The sequence below is a fragment of the Taeniopygia guttata genome, chromosome 8, assembly GCF_048771995.1.
Source record: "Taeniopygia guttata chromosome 8, bTaeGut7.mat, whole genome shotgun sequence".
In the NCBI taxonomy this organism is placed as follows: Eukaryota; Metazoa; Chordata; class Aves; order Passeriformes; family Estrildidae; genus Taeniopygia; species Taeniopygia guttata.
In genome coordinates this window covers 5330683-5356734 of record NC_133033.1, presented here as the reverse complement: position 1 = coordinate 5356734, position 26052 = coordinate 5330683, and the positions used below count along the sequence as shown (strand labels likewise).

Below are 26052 nucleotides of genomic sequence, written 5' to 3'. Positions count from 1 at the left end.
TTCATGGCTTGTTAGTACATCTGTCACCACAGCAGATGATCATAAAGCACTCCTTCAAACACTAACATTCATTTCATTAAATGTCAACCACTCCACGCTCTTTGCTTTGCTTGCATTAATCTAGGGCTTGAAAAAGATGCAAGACATGAACTCAAGCAATTAATTGGTCTATTCCTCCGTGCCAGTGGTACAGCACCATGTGCTCTGCAATTCCAGTCAGCATCTTCCCACTGCGGCAGAAAGAGAAAATTCTACTCAGATTGGGTCCCTTCAGGCTGAGGCCTCAGTGTTGATGAGACACCATTCACTCACAGTGGGGACTTCAGTGGCTTTTCTGCTGAGTGCAGAGCAAGGGCTGGGGCTCAGTGTCACCACACTGAAGGGAAATGCTCTTGGCTAGCTGATATCTACCACTGGTAGCCATGAACTGACACAGGAAGTGCTGGCAGGGAGATTTGTCTCTTCCCCCTGCAAAGCTGCTCACAACCTAATAGGATCACAGGAAAATTCAAGTACTGAAGGACCTCAGAAGGTCACCAAGTCCAACCTCCTGCTCAAGACAGGATCAGCTCTGAGGTCAGACCAGGCTGTTCTGCGTTTCATCCAGTCTGGTAGGAAAAATCCCCCAAGATGGAGCCAGCACAACCCCCCTGGGCAACCTGTTCTGTGGCTTAGCTGCCCTCACATCTCAGTGAAACCTGGGCTTGCCACGCCATTCTCTCTTACAAGTTGTGTGCACACATGTTGCTACATCAATACTTCTTCCAGCAAACATTTTCAAAGCATTAAACACAACAAATAAGCCTCTGGGGTTTTATCTTTTACTTTCCTTTCTTGTTTTCCTACATGAGCTGCTGTCAGGAAGGGAGTCATGTTAAATATCACTCACGTGCCCACACAGGAAACATGGAGCATTTCTGTGTGAGGTGCTGGAGAGACCTCCATGGCTGAAATAAAGTACTCATTTTCCAGCACACAAAACATGCAGCTTCCCTGAGCAGACATCCAGCAGGAAAACGCTGCAAAGCATCACTAAGCAGCTGTACAATCTCTCAGGATGCACTTTTTAAAGAGAGCATACATTTACCACCCTTCTGTTGCTAAAGGAATCAGATTCTGGAGAATGAGGGGGAAAAAAAAAAAAAAAAGGACAATTTTCAATTTTTCAATTTTCTCTTCAGCCATTCAGAAACCAATTATGGACTAATATAGGACAGAAAAACCATTTCCATGTAAACCAAGAGTTTTACAAGACACCAGTCATACTAAAGATCATCCAAAGACATTGCACATCTGTTATCAGAGGGAAAAAACTTTCTCCTGAGTAACTCTTTTCAGAAATCCAAAGCTGGCTATTGCTGGGGTATTTAATGCAAGTCTTAATGAATCTGATGTATGCAATAGCCAGAAATGCTGATACTGATAGGATACCCATGCATAGCTGAAGGGAGAGCACTCTCCTGCCTGCTGGGAAGCTCACTGGGTAAAATGCTGCTATCTGCTCTTAGGGGAAGGCTGTGGCATCTACAAATGAAACAATTACAGCTCCATCCAGAAAGGAGAGACCAGTGTAATACTGGAAACATTAGAAACCTATTTTTAAAAATGTATTTTGTTTTATAGTTGCTCTCTCAATGCCTTAATATCTTGCTTTCCACAGCAAAACTGTCCTTTAACTTATTCTCTAGAGATCCAAATAGCAATAAAACTACAATTGTGCCTAAACCAAACCTCTCCTTCAGCCCTCAGTCTCACAGTGTGATGTATTTCTGGGACATGGGGATGCCAGCAGGGGCCAGCCCAGGGAGGAGTGGCAGGGGCACTTCCTTTGCACAGCCAACCCTGCAGATGGTGGCACTGATGGCTTTGTTCCTGCCCTGCCACTGCTTCTCCTCGTGCACCACAAGCAGCTCCTTGCTAGGGCTCACAAAAGGGCAGCAAAGCAAAGCTGCCAGCTCTGGGTGTCCCTTGGGAAGGGTTCATGTGCTCCCTCCCTTCAGCAAAATGAGCTGGGCACAACCACTCAGCAGCAGTGGCTGAACCCAGAAATGTCACCCTGTCCCCATGCCCTCCTGAAGGTCCAACAGTCCCATGACAAAAATCAGCAGGATACAAAAGTGTTTGGTCTTTGTTTGAATTGAAATTGTCTAATCTCTTCAAGGAACAGGATTAAGAGAGGGGGAGCTCAAACCTTTTCTATGATTCTTATATTTACTTCTGCCATTTTTAACTTTTTTGCTTTTAGATAGTTATATTTTAAATATTAGCTTTTATTTTTTTACTATTACTCTCCAGCACTGTGTCAGAGCTCTGCAGACTGTCTCAATTCCAGTAACTCCACTTTCTGTTGCAAACAGCAACCCAGATTATTCAAACTGCAAGAATACTGAAGCACTGTCTCATTTTTCACCTCTAATACAAGACTGGAATCACTTTATTTCCAACCAGATTTACCTTCTGGCGCTCAATCCTCATGTCTCTGGGATCACAATGCAGGCAGTTAATTAAAATATCAGCTTTCTGGTTTTTCCTTCCTTTTTCTTTTTGAAGCCTGATAACCCTTTTTATTAATCTCCCATGTTATACACCTTCATTCTATCAATAATTCATTGAGGCTCACACCATAAATTGCCAGTGGTGCATGAAAATGTAAAATAAATAAACACATCCCTTTTAGACAATGGGGAGGACACAGGTTTATTTTACGGTTTCACCTGGCTCAGAAATAGTCAAGCAAAATTAATTGTCCCCCTGAGATCCGTTTCCTTTGCTGTAAGCAGCCCAGGCAGCTCTGCTCACACATCTCTTCCAGGTTAACATAAACAAACAAGAGTGAGTGGTCTCAGCATCCCTGAGCCTCTGTTCCTCGGGGGGCAAACGGTACCTGGAACGAGAAGAGAGAGGCTCCCGATGTGTGCACAGAGCCTTTCATCTGCTCCCCTGCCCAGCTGCACAGGGACACCAAAGAGGCTGCCCCTCTTTAGACTCCTGCTTCATTTGCCTTCAGTTCCTGCTTTTCCTTTCCCACGTGTGCAGGTGGACAGATCTGTCAGAACCCCACTGGCTCCTGGGGGCCATGGGCTCAGCTTCCCCAGGGAATGAGCCCTGCCTTGGGCAGCTCTCCAAAGGAGCCCTTAGTTAAAGTCAGGCATTCCTGCTTCTCTTCTCCCAGCAAGAAAGACAAGGGCAGAGGGAAAGGTGACTTCAATTTTATCCAGCAGTGACAGAAAAATACCCTAACATGCTGAATTTTAAATAAAACTGCATCAAACCCAACATGGCCTCTCATTTTCCAAAATGTCCTTTTCCATTCCATTACTCATGTCTCTTATCCTGAACTGCAAGCAAGGATTCAGGGGTCATCCCTGCAGCAAATTAAAAGCAGAGAATCCAGGTAGAGTGTTGTAGAACATGATAATTTACTGAGTGATTTCATAAAAAAAGCAGTGACTGGGGACATGTTTAATTAGACTGGAGAGAACAAATATACACCGAAAGGAACAAACCTTGTACTGGCTAGGAGTAGGGACTGGATGACATAAATGTGACTTCCAACTTTCAAAAATACCTACTTCTGAAAGAGTCCCTGACCCTAACCCAAACAAGGCATCTGAATCTAATGGAAAAGTCCAGGACTTATTCCTTTTTCCTCTTTCTAATAAAACCCAACATCCTCCCACTGCCCTCAGTCAATTCATTTAACCTCACTTAACTTTTGCTTCAGTTTTAGAGGCTTTACAAGGCAGGTACATCTTTCCAGTTACTCCTTATAAGAGACCAGGCCCTCCATGCAGTTTGCAATTGCAGTTTGCAATTTGCAGTTCACACCTTGTTTATTCCTATTTTGCACATCTTTAATATTAAGCATTACTCAACCCTAAAATAGTTTCATTTTTTGCTACTCCCGATTTCCCCAAACCAACAGCTAAAAAGCAGAATGAACACATTTACTCTTTTATCAACAGTTCAATGTAGCTGTTCAACAGCAGCAGTAATGTAAAAGCACAGAAAAAAACATATTTTCTTACTACAACTTGCCTGTAAAGGACACTTGAAAATGAGGGCTTGTTTTTTTTCCAGATGAGACAATGAACCCTAGATAGTTCTAACATCTAAACACAGGATTTTTAGACAAAAGGTTTTGTTCAAACTCTGGGTTGTGTATCCAGACAGAAAACCAGGCCAGTGAGAGCATCCTCAAGTGTTAACCCACAAAGACCTGCAAACCCTGCCCTCTCCCCTTTTTCTCCCATCCATAACTTTTGACCAACTTCTATAAATTCTAAAAGACAGGAAAGATGTGGAAAATAAGTTTATGCCCACAAGTTTCATAAAATTGGAAGCTGAATAGAGAACAATCAAAGACACAGCTCCACAGAGGGAGATAAGGGCAGAAAGTGGCCACAGGGCTGATCTGCTCTGTGGGCTGCCAGTCAGCCAGGGCTGCCCAGACTCTGCATCTCATCCCAAGGTGGTTTTATGGCAGAGGGAAGGTGGCAATTAGGGATTAAAAACCCCACACACCAAACTCATTGAAAACTGGTTTAATTTGTTCCACAGCCCTCGCTCCTTTACGTAGATCCTGCTCCTATTTTAATTTCTCCATCAACACCAGACTTCCCATCAAACTGTGTATCTGCTCTCATTTGCAGCCAATATTTCTACCAGAAAACAGTTTCACCCAAGCTGCTGTAAAAATGTAACAAAATATAGTAAAAAACATACAATGAAAGTTTTGCTGTGATCCTTCTGCAGCAATAAAACAGGACATGATAATGGGGAGATGATGGTAGGCCAGAGACACTGAAATTTCCAAAACAGGTTTCAATTCATGCTGGGAAATTTCAGTGGCAGCTTTGATCAGTGGCTTAACAGAGCCCCTGACAAGGCTCCATATGAGAAGAATAGAAGATGCTCTGCACAAGTTGTGGAGCTCAAACACAGCCCATGAGCAGCACTTCGCCCCAAGAGGTGCCAAGCACAGCTCGGTGGGTAATGGGACAGGAGCCAGCTCCTCCCAGAAGAAAAGATATCATTATTATGGGTCACTCTGCACCTCCTAAGGACCTCCATCAATCTCAGAGTGAGAAAAACACACCCCAGCTCGATCGCTGGCTTGGTCCAACGAGGTTTTCTGCTTCCCAGAGAAAGGTGAGGGCTGTGCTCATGATTCAGCTCGAGAAAGCTTCTGGGCTACACAAAACTCACCAGCAAACAGCTGTTTTCAATTTATAACTCAGTCAGATCCTGAATCACAGACACAGCCACCAGGACATTGCAAATGCCACTCACAAACAGAAATTCCCAGCAACAGAAGAAAACAATTTTAAAAAAAAATAATTTGAAGTTACATTCACCACAAACTTGATACATACTCCCAAACTCAGAAAACACTCCGAGCAGGAGACTGAGCCTTAATCACATACTTACACAGCATCCCTGGTCTTCAAAAACAATCTGTGCTATTGATCCCAAATCCTTTGATCAGGTTTTATACCCCAAGGATGTCTTAGTTGTCCTTAAGGAGATCTGAAAATCCCAACTTACATCTGCAGCCCAAGTCCTCTCAGCTACTGCTGTTGATATTACAAAGGAGGAAGTGTCCCAGGGAGTGTGGACAACCTGCCCTGGAGTGGTTTTCTGCTCCCAGCAGGTGCTGCATTCCCTGCTTCAGGCATCCAAACACCTTGTGCTGGGAGCCTGACCCCTCACAGCACCTCTGCCAAATCCTGGCATGGGAATACCAGGAATGTGCTGGTTTGCAGCTATAAAATGGCAACAGAGAAGCTCCCAGAGTCCAAATATCAGGAAATTCTAGTGGATGTGGATCATCAAATGCTTTAATTTTCATACAACTAAAGACACCTTGAAATAATGAAAGGGAATATTTAACCATTCTCTGAATCTGGCCACTTCTTTTGACACTGCCATCTCAGCAGGCAATTACTTTTATAAAGCAAGATTAATCAGATCCCCTCAAAGAGCCAGTGCTCAGGCACAGACCATGGTCCCTTTGATACGCCACATGAAACACATTCTAAAGAAACTTCTCCCCAAGACCCCCTGAAACAGCCCCAGAAAACAATGCCCCATTGACAGAAGCCCAGTCAGAGGCTCTGGGGCTGCCTGAAGCTGCTGCTCAAGTAACCAAAACATGCAGCTGCAGAGCCTGAAGCCCCTCAGATCAATCAAATCAAACCAATGATTTTAAAAGAGAAAAAGAAATAGATGTCACCTGTGATTTTTCATTAGTATCAAAGGTATCCACTTTTGAGCATTTAAAATAGTAAAATGTATAAGCCTCCTATTTAGAATTATTTAAATCCGTTTTCACGTTTAATATTGAATGTAAGGAAAATGGCAGAACCTAATTGAAACCTATGAAAAGCAGAATGCTGAAACAACATACTGTTCTCATGTATGAAATCGATGTGACTTCAACAAATACAGGCCTTTCTTCCTAAATTTGTTCACATAAATGAGGTAAAACTGAACAATATTTTCCCTCAACCTGTTCTCAGGTTGTAGTTGTCATTTCAGTCTTTAAGAAGAGGCTGTATGCTCTGTTTTTTAACAAATATATACATTGGTCTAATGAATGCAGCACTTGTCCCTACAAGCCATGTTTCACCAACAGGAAAAGCAAGATTTCTCTTCTTCCCAGAAGAGAAATCAAGGACAAAAGGTCCACTTGGACTGGTGTGCTCCTTGGAGGGCATTCGAGGTCTGCCAAACATACTTGCTTGGTATTCAGGACAACTTTTCCTTGCAAGTTTGAAGGCTTAGTTGGGGCTCTGGGGCTTTGTCCTAGGGAGCTTCGCAGCTGGGAACAGCCCAGGCAGAAAGCTCAAGTGCTGCCTCATTCCTTTCAGAGGAACAAGCCCCACACTCCTTCAGGCAAGGCTCCCTCCAACATCTGCTCCCTCCATTTTTTAAAAATCCACTCATAAATCATAAGTAATTTTTTAAGCTGTACAAACCCAGGTTTTCTGATAATTTCCTCATTTTTACTCTCTATGAGCCTCTATCACCTCAATATTCAAGTCTCTAGAATTTCAAAAACAACAAACACCCCCACAAGAAAACCAACTATCTTCCCCCACGCTGTATGTGTAAATTGGAAAACCATATCCTTCTGCAGAGGAAGGAGAAAAAGGGACAGATTTTCCTACCAGCATCTGATACAGACTGCACCTTTGCTCAGAAACAGGCTGACAGCCCTGTCCAGCCTGCAGTCACCTCTGGATGCTACCAGTCAACCTCACTGTTGTGCGACACTGCACAGCAGGTGTGAAATACCAGCCACCACTCCATGTCAAAACATGCCACTGACAAAATCTCACCGAGGCTCTTCCTCGTCCAGCAGCAATAGTGACAAGAAAGCTGCCAAGTGCATAGACAAGGTTTGCATTCAGTAAATGGATTTTTTTCTTACAACAAAGCTTATACAAGGTAGCACTGAATGGAAGGGCTATCAGAAGACTTGCTCCCCCCCTAAGCACAAGTCACGTCCTCCCTTACAGGTACATGCCACAGAGGCATTAAATGACATTCCAGAAGTTGTGCAGCAGATCTGTGGCACAGCCAAGGCCTGACCAGGTCTTTCCCCCATGTCTGATGGCGTGGTCGCTGTATCTGACACTCAAGTCAAGATTTCCTCTGTGCGGAAAAGAGCAGCCATCGCTCTGCTGTGGAAGTTGAACGTGCTTCCAGAACTCCATATTGCTGCAGTCATGACCTTTTCAAAGGATTCGGTATGTTCTGACTTTCCAGTTTGTTTCTAAATATTTCTTTGACTGAAGCTCATCCACACCGACTTTTGCTGACAGAATTGCCAGCTTTGTCTGTCTCTTTGGGTTTTGCTTTGCCTTCTTTTAACAACCAAGACATTGTTGCAAGACAGAAGCTCTTGGGGTGGCAACTACATGTATGTTATTTCACAATGAAGGATGTCCACAAATTTCTCAAGAGGCACTTAATATTTTTCTGTCTTTCTGTTTCTGAGAATTGAACCTTAGGGGCTGCATTCTACCCTGATGAAACATCCCCAAATCCATGAATAATCACTGGTCTCAGTGGTCTCTGTGCAAAATTGGTCTCAGAGGTTTTTATGACACCCTATGATGTCTCTTTTCAGTACAGTTTTTATAACCCTCAGCCTAAGTCAAAGCTCCTGATGACTCAAGTCTCTGGTGCTCTGAGTCAAACCCCCAAGGATAAAATAGACTGAAAGCTATTTCTGAAAGCAAATACAGTAAGACAGAAAAGCAGAAGCGGTTGAGCTGATGGAGCAATTTTGGTTCCCACCTACACATATACCCATAGCTTATCAGACAGGTACCAGGGAAAGAGAACAGCCATATTTTATGGATAAAATTGCCTCCAGTTATTCAGAAAATTAGAGAAATGAGGCTAAGGCATGTGAGCACAGAGAAAGAAAAGAGACAAAGACATGTGAACACAGATCTTTCACCGAGTGAGATATAAGGGAAACGCAGGCCTCCCTACACAGTCAATGCTCTCTGCTCTGTTTGATGTTTTTAAGCATGATTCCTTTTTCCTAGATGGTGGTAAGAAAATCTCCAAGACCAGTGGAGAGGATAGCAAAGAATACCCCTGAAGCCTGATGTGCCACCTTTTCTTACCTAGCTCATGCTGTCATATTGAAACATTACAACACTGGAGTTTACAGGTGCAGAATTTGCCTTTCACAGCTTGGACACAGCATTTGGTTCTTGCTGCCTAAATTTAGTGTACACACTGTGAGGTTAAAGTGCACTGAAGACATGGCACCTCCAGCAGAATTTCACACCCAGTTTGCACGCAGGAGATAAACCCAGGGGCCCTAAACCCTGCACAGAGCCAGGTACGATGAACTCCCTGTCACGCCTTCACTGCAGCCCAGTGATCCAGGGTTCAAAGCAGCATCAGGCATTTCTGGCAAGCCTCAGCCCCTGGCTCCACATTTGTCACTGCTCTGGTAGGGTCTGCCCTGCCATAGCTGTGTGAGCTCTGTGCTCGCTCACTCAGCTGACACGGGCTGTGAGAGAACAAAACATCTGCGGGGAAGCAGCAGCAGTTTCAGCAGCCACCTTTGCCACTGAGAGCAGAGCAGCACCATTACACACTGGGGGTCCCAGAACTGCAGGCAAAGTCACTTCCTCTGCAAATCAGCCTTAAAAACAGCAAGAGAAACAAACACTGTTTAAACCCTGTTTTGCAGAACTTGGCCTGGGTCCAGGCTGCATACTGATCCTTACGACTGTGTGGGAAAACAGTAACCTGCTATTTACACCTGCGAGCTCTGTGTTTGTAAGCACAGTAAAACACATGTGCAGGACACTTCTATGCACGAGCTCTATATGTTTTCAAAAATGTGGTAATGCATAATAGCACAAGTATCTCTGACCTGTCATATAAATTATCCAAATCTAAGGACATGGTGGAAACCCAATAGTCAGTGCAAAGCTCCCAATTCCTAGAAAAACAAAGAAAGGGAAAGAAAGAAAGAAAATAAGCAAAAGCTTGTCAAGAGTCAGGATCAACAGCCTAAATCAGAGATTTGAAGACTCAATCCATGCAGTGACAAAATGATGCCTTGTGTGGGTAGGAAATAGGGAGAGGAGATACAAGAAGTGTAACAGACCTGGGGTGCCTGAGGAGGTATTGCTGGTTCAATGCACAAATCCATGTGGGTGGACAGTAGGGACAGTCAATGAAGGTTTGTGTTCTCAATTAGGGAATTATATGGGCAACAACATGCCTGAGCATTCTGTTTGGCAGCCAACAGCAGGGGGAATGAAGATGTTATTTTGCTTCATTCTGCTGCATTTATGCATTTTTTATTAGAAACAGCACAGCATTTTATGTCAATTTATACATGGTCCAGTTGCTTAACGTTGGATCGATGTTGGTCTTTTTCTTCTGATCCTACTTTAATCAATACGTTGCAGGGTAGAACATGCCAGAAATGCTCTATACAGTTAAAAAAATACCCCACATGCCATGGTTTACTTCCTGGGAGGCTAAAATATTACAATTAAAATACCTACTGTAGTGTCTTGGAAGAATGAAGAGTCAAAAACAATAAAAGGAAGTGAGATTTTTTCTAAATACTTAAATCTAGTGTTTTCAAACTTCATTCTCTTTTTCCATTAACTTAGTTACTGATAAAATGATGGCACTTTTGAAGTAAAAAATTTTCCTAGGTTTATTTTAGAAAGTTCCCTAGTCCCGAAGTATGTATCCTTCAAACGCCAAAAATGAAAATGGAAAATGGAAAGTAACAATTGGAATGCCATAAAATCCAAAAATACACACAGAAACCCCTTATGCCATAACAAACACTACAGAAAGCTTTCTTATAGCATACCAATAGCTATAGCAAAAGAACTTAAAATTAATTAACTGGGCAGAAACACATTGGGAATGTTCAAGATAATTAAAAAAAAAAAAAGAGCCTGGTTGTTAATGATCTTTAGACAAACCATGCCACAGATGTCCCTGTGCATGCACCTGTGAAGACACCTTTTCTACAGCTCTGTAAAGAAGACATTCATTGCATCCAAGAACTAATTGGCCAGGAATCTTGCTTTATAAGACCACTGAATCAGAGCCCTGGGAATTGGGAGGGATCGCACACAAAAGCATTTTCAAGCCCGTCTCCAAAGGCAGCATCGTTTCAGACTGAACAGCAGGTTCATCCTCTGATCCAAGTCTGTTGCGGCGGAACAGCGCCAAACAAATGTCTGTTAATATTCTGCCAGCAAGCACGAGCAGAGGGGCTCCTGCACTGCATTAAGGCAAGTGCTCAGGTTAGGAGTTGGGCATCGGTCATGCAGCTCCCCATTCAAGCACAAACCTCTTCACCCATCACCATGTGATGTCAAATGCTTTTGTGCATTGCAATATTAAATACTTGTACCCTGGGGATGGGAATTGAATAGGCACAACATGGAAATTATGATGCATGCAACCATAGCCTTTAACCTATTAACAAGTATGACCAAGATCACTTATTTGGAGCTCTCTAATCATCAAGGCAAGAAGACATCAACAGCTACTATGTCACACTGACAAGGCCTTCAATGGCAAATGTGGTTCAAAGGTCCACAGGAAACACAAAGAAGCTTTGTCTTTTGATGTAAAGAACAAAGCTACCATGTGGCACAGCATCACACATGCAATTAGTCAGGAAAGTTAATACAGTAGAAGCAGATGGTGGAACCATGTCAACATTTTTAGTGGGCACATTTCCCCTTACTCTCCAGTTGCTGTGATCCAAGGTCGGCAGAGCAGCAGGCAGATTGTTGGTAAACTGGACCCCACCAGGGACTGACAATCCCCTTTTATCTATCCATCTGAGGTACCCTTGTGCTCCCACTTCCACCGGCATAGCTCCATGTTTGACACCTCCTCTCCACCACAGGGGTAGCACCATTACCAATCTCAGAGCACACTGACAGAAAACGAGGCAGACAGTCAGTCCCTAACCCTGGATGTGCTGGGAGATACTGACAGGAAAAGGCATTAAAAATGCCCCTTCAGTGGCCCATACACAGCTCATTCTGCTCATTTCTGCAGCTCAGTGTGTTACCAAATGCTACATGAATCACACGTACAGCACACGTCATTCCGCAGGACTTGACACGTTTGCAAAGAGCAACTGCTCCTTTCTCACTGCCAGCCCAAAAGCTCGGCTAACACAGGATGGAAATGAGAGGCTTCCTGGTCACCACCAATCACACTGCACATGCAGAAAACCCAAAACCCAAAGCACAAGGATCACACAAAGAAACGCAATACAGGAAACACTGTGGTTTGCGTGGCTTTGAAGTTAACAGCCCTGCACAGTCTTCACACAAAGTCTCTCCCCTGCTATTGTCAACCAGTATTGCCCAATTCCCCAGCTCCACACATCATGGATTTCAACAGCACACAGGTGAGGACGGCAGGAGCTTTCAGCTCTGCAAGTCATTTAATTAAAATGAAATGAACAACCAGCAGTTAGTCAAAGTGCTCGTATGCTCCAGCCACCACAGCTGCTGAATTCTGCAGCCCTCAGTCCAATCTGATTTTCTTTAAAGCTCCTGGCAACCCATTAATTAAAAGACATTATTTACAGCTTCCAGGGGCTTGAAACCATGGGATGCACTTGATGGAATTTACGCAATTACGTACAGCCAGTCCTAGTGACAGGCTCCATTCTTGCTCCTGCTCTCCCTGCTCCCACAGTCGGCTCATCCACGCGGGGTTCTCTGGCCTGGGCCTGCCACACCAGGATCGGCTGCCATGGAAATGAGCAGGAGGCAACAAAGGACCTGTGAGTCTCACTGGAGATAGAGGAGCAGCAAGGCAACAGCACAGGAAGGCCAAGACAAAGAGAAACCAATTTGCCTGCTGCCTTTAAACACAAACAGCCCTTCCCCTTTGTGCAAGGAGATGTTGATGAATTGAGTTTTCCCCTGATTTAAGAAACCAAGCCTCTTCCAGCCAAATGCAACAAAGGCATGTGGATGGAGCATCCTGCCTTTGGCCCTATGCAGCATTCCATCCGTTAGTGCTCTGTGGGGAAATGAACCCAAAGCAAACCCAGAGAAGATGTAGTTTAATAGGCAATCCTTATGTCACTGTACCACAGCATCAGCTGCAGACAAATTTCTCTGCTTTCAGAAGGAGTTTTTCTTTTTACTCCATTATTAAACAATCACACTCATCAGCAATTCCCGTGACTCTGCAAGAAAAAAAGCATCTTAAAACAACCTTACAAAGTGTGACTGACAAGCATAACAAAGCGTGTCTTTGAACTGATTTCCAAAGGTATTTGAGAAGGATTGAAAACAGCCTTGTCAAGGATTTGGGGCTGCTGGTGGATGTGGGGCCAGACACAACCTGGAGATGTGCACTCACAGCCCAGAAACCAAACCTGTCCTGGGCTGCATCCAAAGGAATGTGCACTTAGATACAAGTCTAAAAAATAGTATATAAGATATTAGGAATAGAGAAGGATATAAAGAAGATTTTTTTTTTTTTTTAACATAATTGCAAAACACTGGCACAAGTTGCCCAGAGAAATGGTGAATGCCCCATCCCTGCAAACATTCAAAGTCAGGTTGGACAGGAAGCTGAGCAACCTAATCTAACTGAAGATATCCCTGCCCATGGCAGGGGGGTTGGACTAGATGACCTTTAAAGGTCTCTTTCAAGCCAAACTATTCTGTGATTACTTGTGTTTTACGAGAATAAAGGGAACATAAATTTTTATGGAACAGTGAACTTTTTACTGCTTATGGAGTCCCACATGAACACTACTGAAAGAAAAAGTACCATAAGCCAAAGACATCCATAGATATAATTATCCCAATGATTAGTACTTCTCCCCCATCCCATTTGTTTCTTACCATTTTTTTCAAGTGATTAATCTATGTAAAACCTATGGAAACCTCCAGATATATAAAAAGGAGAAGACTCTATTAAAATAAGTAACTACCAAAGACTTAATCTTTCTTCCAGCAATACAAAAGTGGACTTTGGCTTTATTCTCCTGTGGTTCAATCACAAAAGGAAGGAAAGCAAGAAGTGGAGAAAGCATTTCTTGCATGATGCAGAAACAGTTCCACAGATTTCAGTCTGTAATTCCAAATACCCAACGTGCACCATGCCCTCAGCTGGTGTGAGAAATTGCTTGTCTGCTCTGAAGTCACTGTAGCTACTCCAATTCAGATTAGCTCTAAAAGCCTCTTTCACCAAGACGTATTGCAGTAATGCACTAGTATTATTTAAATCCAGATTTAAATGTAGTACAGAAGATGTATTTTTTTCTGCAAGAAAACCCTGAAACTCAAGACATTGTATCAACATTTGTCTCCTGATTAAGTCTTTTGTCACTGTGATTTTCATAAGAAGAGCTATGAATGGATTTATAGGAGATAGTGACCATGAAAATGTCTCTCAGATGACTGTTTTATTATGCTTTCTTGCTTTTCTGTACTGGGTCCCTGTAGGTGATGAAAGTACCAATTCTTTCTCTCCAGGGCAGCCAGAATGAAATACCAGACACCTTTCAGCAATAAAAAAATAATCAATATGACTTCAGACCATTCAAAACAGGAGTCTCTAAATGCCTGGCTACTAGAGTATGGAGTGCTAAACTTGCAATACTCTAGTAATTTTCTGGGTCCCCATCATTAACATACACTAAAAGCATTAATCTGTATGTACAATTTTATAGCAATAGGCTGAGTTTTTTTAATTAACTTTTTTATCTTTTAGGTCTGTTACATCACAGATACTGGCAGTGCAGCAAGTGACCTGCAGCCCCTGCTAATCAGTACCCTCCAGAAATCCAAAAGTAGTATCAGAACTGAAAACTGAATTTCAGAGATAAGAATTCAGCCTCCAGCAGAAGGAACAGCATCCTCCAGCTCAGTATGTCAGAAATGAAGGTACAAGCAGAGGAATAATTTTCATGTGTTCCTCTAAAGTCTTTCCTATACAGCAGCACAGGTAAGACCCTATAAAGGCCCTGGCCACAAAGTAAAGTTAGAAAGTTTTGTCACTATCGAACATCACCCAACCTGGATTGGATCCCCAGGACTGGGACCAGTGAGCAATATCAGAATTAAACTTCCCCTCTGCAAATGGTTTCCAGTCACTTAAGTGTTACCAGGACAACTCCAGCACCCAGAATACAAATTACCTTAGGGGTAGCACCATCAACTCTGAGCACTTACCAACTCTGCATGCAAATTTAAATCACAACAATTTCACTGACAACTGTGTAAACAGCAGAAACTATTAAACTATCACAGGAGTCAATGGTACTATAGTCAGGAAAAATGTTACTGGAGGCAGCAACAAAACCAAGCAAAAGGAGGAGGAGAGACACATTAAAAAGTTCAGCCTTGTAATTCATGAGTACCAGGCAAGGGCTTCTCATTCCCTAGGAAACATCACTTTTTCTTTGACTTCTCCTTGTCCTGGATATCAGCTATAAATTAGGCCTGATGCTGGGGCAAAACTTTACATGTAAGAAAGCCAGGCAGCTTTGGGTGCCAAGAGACGCCGGTTATAAACAACCCTGGAGCTGTGCATTGCATTTTCTTTATTGCTAACAGCTGCATTAAAAAAAAAAAAAAAAAAAAAAAGAAAAGGAAAAAAGAAAAAAAGAGAAAGAAATATACCTTTTTTTGCCTTTGGCACTGATGTGTGAGGCATTTTTAAAACTCAGTGTTAAAGAAATGCTCTGGATGTACAAATTGTTTTGAAAAAATGCTGATAAACTGAGCACAGCAGTATTTATGTTACTGCCCTGAAAAATTACATCAGCAAATAGCTTCAGCAAGAGTAACTGTAAGGATACAGGCAACAGAACTAAAAATTTTAGATGTGTGACAAGCTCAGAGACTAAAACCTGAGAATAAGGAAGGGATGGGAAACAGCAAAAGCTGCAGTCCCCATTAGCTGTATAACATAAAGTAGTATTTTATCCTTTAGAAATTTTTCACTGGAAAGTCCTGAACACTTTACAGCTAGTTCTTCAGGAGGAAACCAGTGGGGCACTCGGTTTTACAATTCCATCAGGAGGTAACTTCACCTGGCAAGAGCCAGGGGCGTTCCAACCAAATTCCCTCTTCTCCAGCTGTCCTATCTTCATGAAAACTGTAACAAAAACAAACAAACAAAAAACAAACAAACAAAAAAAAACACCAAACAAAAAAACCCACAACAAAACTCCCAAAGCCCTGCATTTTGGGGGTAGCGCCTTAAAATGGATCCCTCAAGAGCAAGCAGTGGGGCAATGAGAATGACAGTGAAATCAACCACTCGGCTACCAGAGCATTAACAGCCACTTAAGTTCTTATTTGTTATGTTAGATATAAGAAAAATTAAAAATGTATTATTAGGCTCCATATTCCTGCAGCAAGACTCTTGAAAGATCCTTGACAGGAGGTCTGGACCCTCAAGCAGCTTTGCAGATCTCCCACACAAATGAAAGCCAGCAGGGAAGTCCTGCTGTCCATAACTCACATGGCTGCTTAGAAATTGCTGATTTTCCCCCTTACAGCGATGCTTTATCAAGTACTTGGCTACAAGATTTGCTGATTAAGGTATCAAGTGCACAGAGCCAAAAAGCAAGGCAATGTGAGTCTGACCACTTTATTCCATCTTTCCTTTTGCTAAGGTGAAGTCCTTCCTGCCAGATTCATAAAGTGCAGCTTATAAATAAAGTCTCATTCTCCTGCATGGTAAAACCAGGCAGGAGAATGAGAATCTGTTGGAAAATCTCTATGACCAGGCTTTTGCCCAGTGTGACTCTGTGCAGCCATAATCACTTCAGACATTGATCATTCCACAGAAGTTGATGTGGGATACAACCTCCCATTATCAGACCTTTCCTTGCCCAGCCAGGAGCAACATATGAAATCCAAGAAGAGCTTATTTTAAAAAATCAAGAGAACCCTCTTCATGCCTGTGCATTAAAAACCCTCCCTGCTTACCAGCCATTCCCTAAAGGTTTCTCTGATTGTTTTGAGATGGGAGAAGGCAGGATTTTTCCAGGACATGCTGCTTCACACCTTGGGAGGAAGATGCTGCACATGCACAAACCAAAGGCACTTTTAAGCCCCTGGAAGTGGGATAGAGCTGTGACTGGCCCTGCTTGTAAGCCAGCAGGAAGAGCGTGATCAACTTTAGTACCAATTAGAATTGATGTGCAAATCCATCAAACTGGTAAGAAATTGTGAAATTTAACAGAATCAATTAAAATCTTCATTCTGAAAAAGAAATATAAAAAAGGGCACAGAAAGTTCTTCACCACTCCCTACCATGTGACAGCTGCAATCAACAGCCCTTAAGGAGAAGTTGTGTGATCTGGTTCACGTCATCCATCCATTACCAACTGCTTGTCTCTCCAAAAGCAGAAAACAGGAATAAAAAGACCCCAATCCCTCAGGAAGCCTGAAGTAGCAAAGAACCTCAAATTACTACTGTCAGAAATGATGCTGTTCTAATGACTCTGTCCTACAGTACTTGGCATTGGGAACCTCAATCCCGGTATCTTTTCTCAGTGGTATCACTTTTCCATTTGCTGTCTCTGTGCACATTTTTTCCATTAGTTGCCTCTGGGAAAGGAAAGAGAATTTGTAGAGGAGCATCAAGGGAATAGTTCACCTACACTGGGGAGGCATGGGGGAATAACTTCACACTGGCTTTGATGGTGTTCACTTTTCCTTAGCTGTTATAGGCAAAAGAAAAAGCAAAACAATTATGTTAAACCCACTGCCAAGTCCCCAGCAGCTCAGTCCCAGGTCAGGTAATGACCTAACAGGTATCCTGGACATGCATGTGGCAATTATAATGAAATTAATTATTAATAAGTACAGATATCGAAAACCAATCACCATCACCCCAAAAAGCAAACAAAGAACCCAACCAACATTAAATATGGGGAAAATGCAGACGTGGAATTTAGACAGCAGATGTCTCTCCAAAGGGCCATACATTTAACAGTCCTGATCCTTGGAACTACAGCCACTGGCCAGCACTTCCCTGCTGATGCCAGAGTCACTCCTGTGTCACGCACAAGCAACCAGGACACAGACTGGCCATCCTCTGCCCTCGGCTCTCTCTTGGGAGAGGGCTGAAAGGGAGGAGCAGGCTGGCAGAATAATCATTAGAAAAGGGATGGGGCCTAGACACAGAGAAACACCCACTTGCAAACTTCCTTTCTTGTGAAAGAATAAATGATTCAAGGATGTGAAGCTGCTAACAGATAACAGAGCAAAGCCACTTACAATAATTTAGTAAGAAAATTCCTGTTCCCTGCCTTGTGAAAAAAAGTTTTGTTTCTCATAGAGCTGACTCTATTCTTTCCCTTTTTTCTTCTCAGCTCTTGGTCTGTGGCAGTTCATTAAAAGATATGAACGTTTCCCTTTTTTCCTGGGTCAGCCAGGTCCTGTCATACAATTCAATTGGCAGGTGAATTTTAAATGGGTCAGAACTGATAGTAAGCTCTTAAAATGAGAATAAGCTGATTGTCCCCAGAAATAGAAAAGAACAGAGGAGACTTTCAGAGTATCTGTGTCTCCAGATAACCTTTGTTATGTAATGGAGCTGCCTTACACTGATATTTTTTCCCCTGCCATGGAAGGAACTCTGTCAAGCCCTGCTGACACTGGAATAGTTGTTTTGTCAAGGAGAAATGTGGCAAATGCACACAAAGCCTGGGAGGACTGCAGGGAACCACACCTTCTGGGTCCTGCAGCTAAGTCAGACCCTGTCAGGGGTGTCCTCCTGGCATTTGCAGCACAGGGGCTCCTCAGCCCAGCAGGCTGCACAGAAAGAAGGGCCAAGGCACAGGGCTAAGGCTACAACACTCAAAGTGCCCAAACCCAAATGAAGGACTGCCAGCATGTCCCGTACAGCAGAGATGAACTGGGCTGCTGGCAGTCTCCTGAAGACTAAATCTGACTCTCCCCTAATGCCAGATGCACTATGCACAAGGGTACAAAGTTCCTTTGGAGACAGATGAATTTATAAATAGTTGCTAAGAAGCTTTGCTTATGCAAGTTTTCTGTGAAAACATCAAGTCCTTTGCTAAGTCAATTCAATCACAGGCTCCTGACAGAGATCAAGCCCTCACTATCCTCTCCACAAGTCCTCCAAGGCCAATGAAGACCAGTCACTAATATTAAAACCATAATTTATGATGGCTACTGGCTGCTTGGAGAGCACTGTTCAATATTATTTCCTTTCAGGAAATCCTCACTGATCAAAAGCCAAGCCAGAAGCCAAAAACCTCCTGCTTCCCCAAATCATGCTGTGCCTCCAAACACAGCCTTGAAGAGCTTTCCTAAGGGGTTAATCTGAATTTATGTAAACTCAAACGGAGAACAGGAGAACAAAATCTGGTCTCTTCTGTGTTTTAACTGCACTGAAACAAGAAACAAAGCAGACAGTCATAAGACTCCTGCTGTGATTCTTGTAGTCAAAGACCATTTTTATCTGGACCAGCACTTCTGCTTTGAGATCAGATTAAATAGCAGAGCAAGAGAAAATCTACAATTATTCCAGCTTCAGGCCTGTCCTTAGAGATTTGATATTATCTAAAAACTAATAAAACCATTCACAAGAAACACATGTAACAAAATTAAAATTTGGAATAGTTTTTTCATAGTCAGCAATAGGAGACTACTTAAATTTGATTTATGTGAACACAAAATTATAAGCCTGCAGTGATATTTCCACCCCTTTCCAATCAGCACCTTGAAAATTATGTATTGTTTTCTGCTCTATTTGAATTAATTCTTAAAACTAGAGGTTTATATCAGTTTTTATTAGTTGTTTTCATTGCTATTTCTTAGTGTGATTTTACTGTACAACTTACCACATTGCTGGGTCTTTATTCATGCAGCAAAGAGACTGCCAGGATGAAGCTTTAGATTATAGCTTAGTCCTTTCATTAGCCTAAACTTTCGTGATCATATTTTAAAAAGTCAATAAAGTATTTTATAACCATGGAAGAGAAGGGAAAAATAAACAAAAAATGAAAACCAACCTCTAACCTTCCAAGGGCACAGCAGAGCCCTAAATCAGTGACATCTAGGATGCAACCCATTCATCCAAACCCTCAGTCTGTGACTGTCTTACCCCATATGGTTTTCTTTCTTTTCTGCATCTCAGGTGTCCCCAGGAAGAAATCCCAGCAGAATAGGACAAGCTTGTGAACACACGCAGAGCAGCCCACAACCCCTGCCAGGGCTCGTGTAATTTGCAGGATAGAAAATCCTCTCTCTGCAGGGACAAACCTCCTCTGGAGCAGCCACATCCCAGAGATCTCCAAGCTGCTCCCTCTGCCAGCAGCCACAGCCACTCTGGGCAGCCCCACATACCAACCAAAGGCTCTGTGGGGCTGCACAGGAGCAGGAGAGCCGCCATCCCCACCCAGGAGCCACCATCCCCACACCGTGGGGCTCTCCAGGCTCTCTTGTGACAAGGCACTAAGTCAAGAGCATGGTAACATCACACCCACACAGTGACAGTGCTCTCTCCCTGCCCCCAGGGCACCTATATATCAAACCCCTCTCCCAGGATGCCTCTGTCTGTAATTTTGCAGATTTAAAAGGTCAAAATTTTACCCACATTTACTTTAATTCCATTCATACATTATTAAAACCTTTTAGGGATCACCCGCTTGCTCCAGGCCCTCCCACAGTGCTGGGCAGCCAGGGATGGTAGCCAGGGAACTGTTATATATTCCATGTCAAGGACAACAGTTCAAAGTCAGACACAGAAGAGCACATATGCTAAATATATTTAGCACATATGCTAAATAAGGTATTGTCTCAATATTTCTAATTTAGTTCTAAAATAACTGGTGTTGCTTAAATATGTGTGCATCACACAGTATACCTGCACAAGAAATTCAGCTGCTTCTAATCTATTTATGAGAGGACAAAGCAAAGCATCAAACAACTTATGAATATAGAATAATACCACATTCCTCTGAAATTCTGAGAAAAGATAATTCCAAATAGTCAGTTCTTTTTCTTTCTTCGTCTGTATGTGCTGGAGAGCCAACACCTGCTGTAGCTTTAGATCCTCTTACCAGTAGGAAGGAATATTGATTTTTGTCCAAGGGAAAAGATGAGAAAAACAGAGACACATAAACAATGTTTAACAGCATTTCCTAAAGCAATTTATTTTTTTAAAGACTTCCTTTGAAGATTAGCAACTAGTTCATTCCTGGTAGGTCTGAAAGATATCATTCAAAACACAGCAGAAAGCAGCATGGCAAATCAGATGTTGAATTTAACCAAAACAAATAGAAATGATTACGCTTTCCAGACAATGTCTTATCCAAATGTGGTCCCTGTTTATAATGCTCAGGTACCTATTAATGCTTATTAATGCAAAGATTGAGTGGACAGAAGTGCAATCTCATGACCAAAAGATGCACAAGAAATGCTATGTGGGAGCCTTCCTGCTATCCCTCAGCTCCCACACCTTGAGCCACATCCCACCACTTCTACAGTGTCATGCTCTGAAGAATGGAAACCTGGGCTCCTCTTGGAGCTCTCCAAACTCACTCAAGCAGCTGCACACAAAACAAGGCAGGACTGAGCAGGCAGGAGCACTCAGCCTTCCTTACATGCCATGGGAAGCTTTGCTGTGGCCTCAAAGGCAGAGAACAGCCTGGTTTGAACAGCACAGCTGAACCCAAGGACACAGATGGCTTCCACAAAGAGCTGCCATGAGCCTCAGCCTATGGCAGCAGGTATTCCAGAGCCAGGGAAATCAGATTTCACAGGAAACCTGGGGAGCCCAGGGAGACTGGGGGCAGTGCTTCCTCTTCCCTTGCTCCTGTCAGTGGATGTTCCTGGTCCAGCTCTGTGGGCAATGACTGCCAAGCCCAGCTGCAGCTGTGGGCAGTGCTGTATGAAAACAAGGAATGCCTGAAGGCAGTTTCAGACCATGGGGTGCATTCTGAACTCCCTGACATCCATTGCATGTTGCAGATGGAAATCCTACTTGTAAGTAAAGTCTTCCTGACAATAAAACAGGATCTGGGAAGCATCTGGCTGCCTTCCCCTATCCTGATCTCATGGGAACAGTAGCTACCACTCAATAACTTGACCTTTCAACTGAGTTGTGCTTGAATTACTCTGGTGGGCTCATTCTTCCATCCCATCTCCTGCCTTCAGTTCATCTTAATTTATTGCCAATTTCCATAACGTGCTCCTTTGGTGACCTGTGTACAAACAACAGTTGCTTCTATAAATCAACTTTTTTTTTTTCATTTGGTTCAAAAGTACTTGCCTGGCATCTGCATAACATTTTGGACTCAAAATCTTTCACTTCAGAGATCCCAGATCTCATCCTAATTTTCTATTTCCTTCTTATTTGCCTTGTAACATTATAAGAATGAGCTAGGAAATAAACTAAATCATTAAGTTACAATGCTGCTTGTGTTACCATGCTTAGAATAAACAGACTTTATCATCACAACATGCTGAGCCACCCTAACAGCTGCCAGGATGTCATAAACTCATCGCATTGCAATATCACACATACATTCCTAAAGGTATTGCTGAGATTTCTGCAGAGCCTGAAAACTCCAAACACCCTTTATTTTTTAACACCAGTAAGAAGTCCTTGTCCTAGAAACACTTCCTGTGAACAGTTAATACCAGTGGCAAAGCCAAATATGTTTAATCCACTCCTAAGAACATTCTCATCTGTTTAACACATTCATTAAAAACATTTTCTGAACTGCTCCTGCTAACTCACAGGGTACTGGGAGCAATGGATGGATACTGCCAGCAGTGGCTGCAGGGACTGATATGAGGGATGGTTGGACTTCCATGTTCTGCCAAGTACTAATATCAATTACAAGTTCTTGTACTGTTACAACAGATCATGTGCACTGGTCTGTGCTTGTAAATCAGTAAATTGGTCATTAGTGTAGCACCAAGGCCACATTCATATCTTTGCTGTAGAGAAGGACAGCACAGCATCTCATACCAAAGCAATAAAAACATTACCCAGTGAAATAACAACAAAAAAAGAAAAATCCCATAATGAAATTCTGGGTGTGTTGGGGTGAGTGTGCAGATTGCCCTGGGCTGCAGCATGAAGCACACTGAAACTTTTGTGTTTCATTTTCTTTCCAATAGGCAGAAAGTTTCTCATCTTAATTATTCAAAGTAGGTAATAAATGAGGACTGTTTGCTCAGTGGTCGTGTTCCTTGGCACTTGAAAAAGGCTAAACAAATTTAGTCCTAGTGAATCTCCACTAACTTCAGTAAGTTTTATTGCATCCAAATAATTTCTACAGCTTCCGCACAAGGAGAAGTGGAAGGGCAGACACTGATCTCTCCTCTCCAGTGCCCAGGGTCAGGACCTGGGGGAATGACATGAAGCTGTGTCAGGAGAGGTTTAGGTTGGATATCAGGAAAGGTTCTTCCCCCAGAGGGTGGTGGGGCACTGACCAAGCTCCCCAGGGAATGGGCACAGCCCCAAGGCTGCCAGAACTCCAGAAGCATTTGGACAGTTTGTGCTCCTAGGCACAAGGTGGGATTGTTGGGGTATCTGTGCAGAGCTGGACTGATGATCCTTGTGACTCCCTTCTAACTCAGGATATTCTATTACTGAGGACTGACAGAAGTGTCAATAATCATGAATCCCCTATTCCATAGGTCCAAGCAGACCAGAGAGTATGCAAAGCTGGCTCTGATCCAAACAACTTTAACTTAACCTCTCTTTTTGGTTCCCATCTTTCATCTGGAACATGAATACATACTTCAGAGGCTTGATTTAAAAAAAAAAAAAATCCATTATTTCAAGTTTGCACAGTGCTTTGAAGATGAAAAGAGTTATGTTTTCTCACTAGCACAGCTTCAACCCAGAGATGTGGTTTATTTTTGCTCAGGAAATTTCTGCCATTAAGTTCTGTTTGAAGAATATATTTATCAGAAGAAAAAATCTACTTTATATGAATAAAAAGTACTGCATTTAATAACATGTCTGAAAAGAAAAGGAAAAAATAAAGAGGAAACATGGCACAAACAGGAAAAGATTTTGGACATTATATACTGGCATGATCAGAAAGCTGCATTGTCTCTCAAAGCACCCTGGTGATTCAGGAGATCCCTGGCGTGACCCTACGTGTCCACGACACAAAGCAAAGCAAGCAATTGTACTGCATCCAAACTCTGAGGGTCCTCAGCTTCAAAAACAGCCTCTTGCTGAGTTCCCTTCACTTCATACTTCTGACAATAACACAGAATAGCCAATTCCCTGTGAAGTCACCACCTCACCTACTGGTGCCAAAGGAGATTTTCTGTCTGCATGAGCAGCTCCTGCTCCACTTCACCTAAGCTGTGTCAGGATGTACAATAAAGTTCATGTTGCAGAGCATGACCAAAAGGAAAATCTTCTGTGCTTCCTTGAGCTCTTGCTGGTCAGAGGGGTATAAAAACTGGGACCTCAAGCAAAGAGCCCACATGGATCTAGACTTGCCTCTTGTTTACCAATCCTGCTGCACAAACTGCCATGTTTATGCTACTTTCACAAAATAGCAAATTGTGTGATTCCCCCTCCCTTGTTTCTTTCAAAGAGGAGGGTTGTTGCTTTTGTTTTGTTTTGTTTAGTTTGTTGTAGCTGCTGGCATGTGCGGGGAGAGCAGCATCCCAGTTACAATAGTTCTGGAAGCTGGATTCATTGTGTTGTGACGGGTTGCTCAGGGTTTGCTCCACATTTTTCCATTTCCTTGGCAGAGCTGCAGGCAGTGCAGTGTCAGAAGACAAATTACAGAGGCACTTACCCAGTTCTGGGGCTTGTGGGCTGCTATTCAGCCTTGACCGAACTGGCAATGATAGACTGAGTGCGCTCCAGTGCTTGTGGGACAATTTTCTTGGCACTGCAAAGAGACTTTTCATCATATCTTTGGACAAATGCACTGTGTTAAACATACCCAAGTATTTTAGGCCACAACCCTCATTGATGTGTAGCTTTACAGAAATCTGCACAGCTGTTTACATTCAGTCCTTTAACATCAGATCAGTTTGAGAATAGGGACTTTAAAACACACAGCACTGCAGGATTTGTGTTTACTGCTGTACAAGCTTTAAAATTATCATCACAGAAGCTTCCAACACAATCGTCAACCCATACCATTCATGCAAAAGCAGTATGTGAACTTTGCCAGATTATAAATAATGAACACATGTATTATATGTGCTGTTACCAGGTGTATTTGTAAAACCCCCACAGCTCAGCAATGGGGTTTTAGAGAAGTCACAGCAGGGTAAGTTTACCAGAGAATCCAATTTCATATCTGGTAACCTGACTTGCTATTACATCCCTCAGGGAGTTAAATCTCCTTCAGTGGTCTTGCCCCTAACACTCCTTCCTTTTTCTCCACAGTGCATTGTCCCTTTATCTTAGCAGCTATTTCAGCCTCTGACTTCAGCTGGGTTGCTTTTACTTTAAAGCCCCAGTTCCTGGGCACCTGAGGCACAGGCAGTACCTGCACATCTCATGGACACCAGCCTGGGCACCTCTCCCTGACAGTTCTTGGGCCTCGTGCTCCATCTCAAGTCCCAGAGAGGTTCACTGATTTATCAACCAAAGTGTTCAAGCTCGTTCAGGGACCTGCAGCTTTGCAGGAGGACCTTTAAAGCAAAAAGGAACCTATTTTTGATATTTAAATCAAGTATGTGAGAAATGAGACAGTAAAAACAAAGCCTTGAATTCTTCCCCTTCCACAGATCTCTGGTTTGACATTTCCTGCACTATCAAGGCAGTGCCACATGCAATGCTACAAGAAGATACTAAGTGTCAGCACAAGGATTTAACTCACACTCAAAATTCCATGGAGCTGTGGAATAACTCCCAGCAGAGAATGTTGTTTTAGGATCAAGCTCTTTTGTCCCTAAAACTGTTCAGAAGGAAAGAGAACACAAATCACAGCTCTTCTCTCAGGCAATAACAGCTTCCTACTCCTCTGCTGCTATGGAGTCTCCCTTAATCCAGGAAGTCCTGCTTGGGTTGGTAGAAAAAGGAAAATTCCAAGCAAAATTCACTACTCTGCAGAAGAAAAGAAGAAAACAAGTGGACTTCAGTCTAGATGTCAGAGTTCCTTCCAACACTAAAAAAAAACCCCACTTTTTGAGAAGCAGCTATGCTTCTAGGACAATAATGAGGTACCTGGTGCAGCCCTGAATGCCACTCAAGAAGAGTTTGGGTGAAAAACAAAGAAAACCACATTTGAGGAGATGTAATAGATCAAATCCCCTCTGGCAGGTGCACTTCCACAAATGTAAGTTGAGCTGTGCTCCCGTGTAGCAGTCCTGTGCTCATATCCATGTCAAGAAATCCCATCAGGCATGCAGCCCTGATGCAAGGCAAGTACGTTCTCTCAAATATGCAGAACTCTATCATCACTTCAAAGCCCTTCCTAATATGCTATAAGGGTCTGGAAAATACTCCTTGAACAGGTTAATTCATTAAATGGTTGGAATAGTTTAACCTGTGGTTTAGCTTTAATGA

General features: G+C 42.8%; 1 protein-coding gene across 4 annotated transcripts in view; it reads right to left on the bottom strand.

Moving 5' to 3' along the window:
* LRP8 (LDL receptor related protein 8) overlaps window positions 1-26052 on the bottom strand; it is a 169850-nt gene that overhangs the window by 65919 nt on the left and 77879 nt on the right. Inside the window, exon 1 of one of the 4 annotated variants that reach the window (XM_072932652.1) lies at window positions 19651-19742. The exons of the other annotated variants lie outside the window; for them this stretch is intronic. Coding sequence (XP_072788753.1) covers window positions 19651-19678 — 28 coding nt within the window. The 5' untranslated portion in view covers window positions 19679-19742. Of the gene's footprint in view, window positions 1-19650; window positions 19743-26052 lie in introns of those variants that run through there. 4 annotated transcript variants of the gene reach the window in all.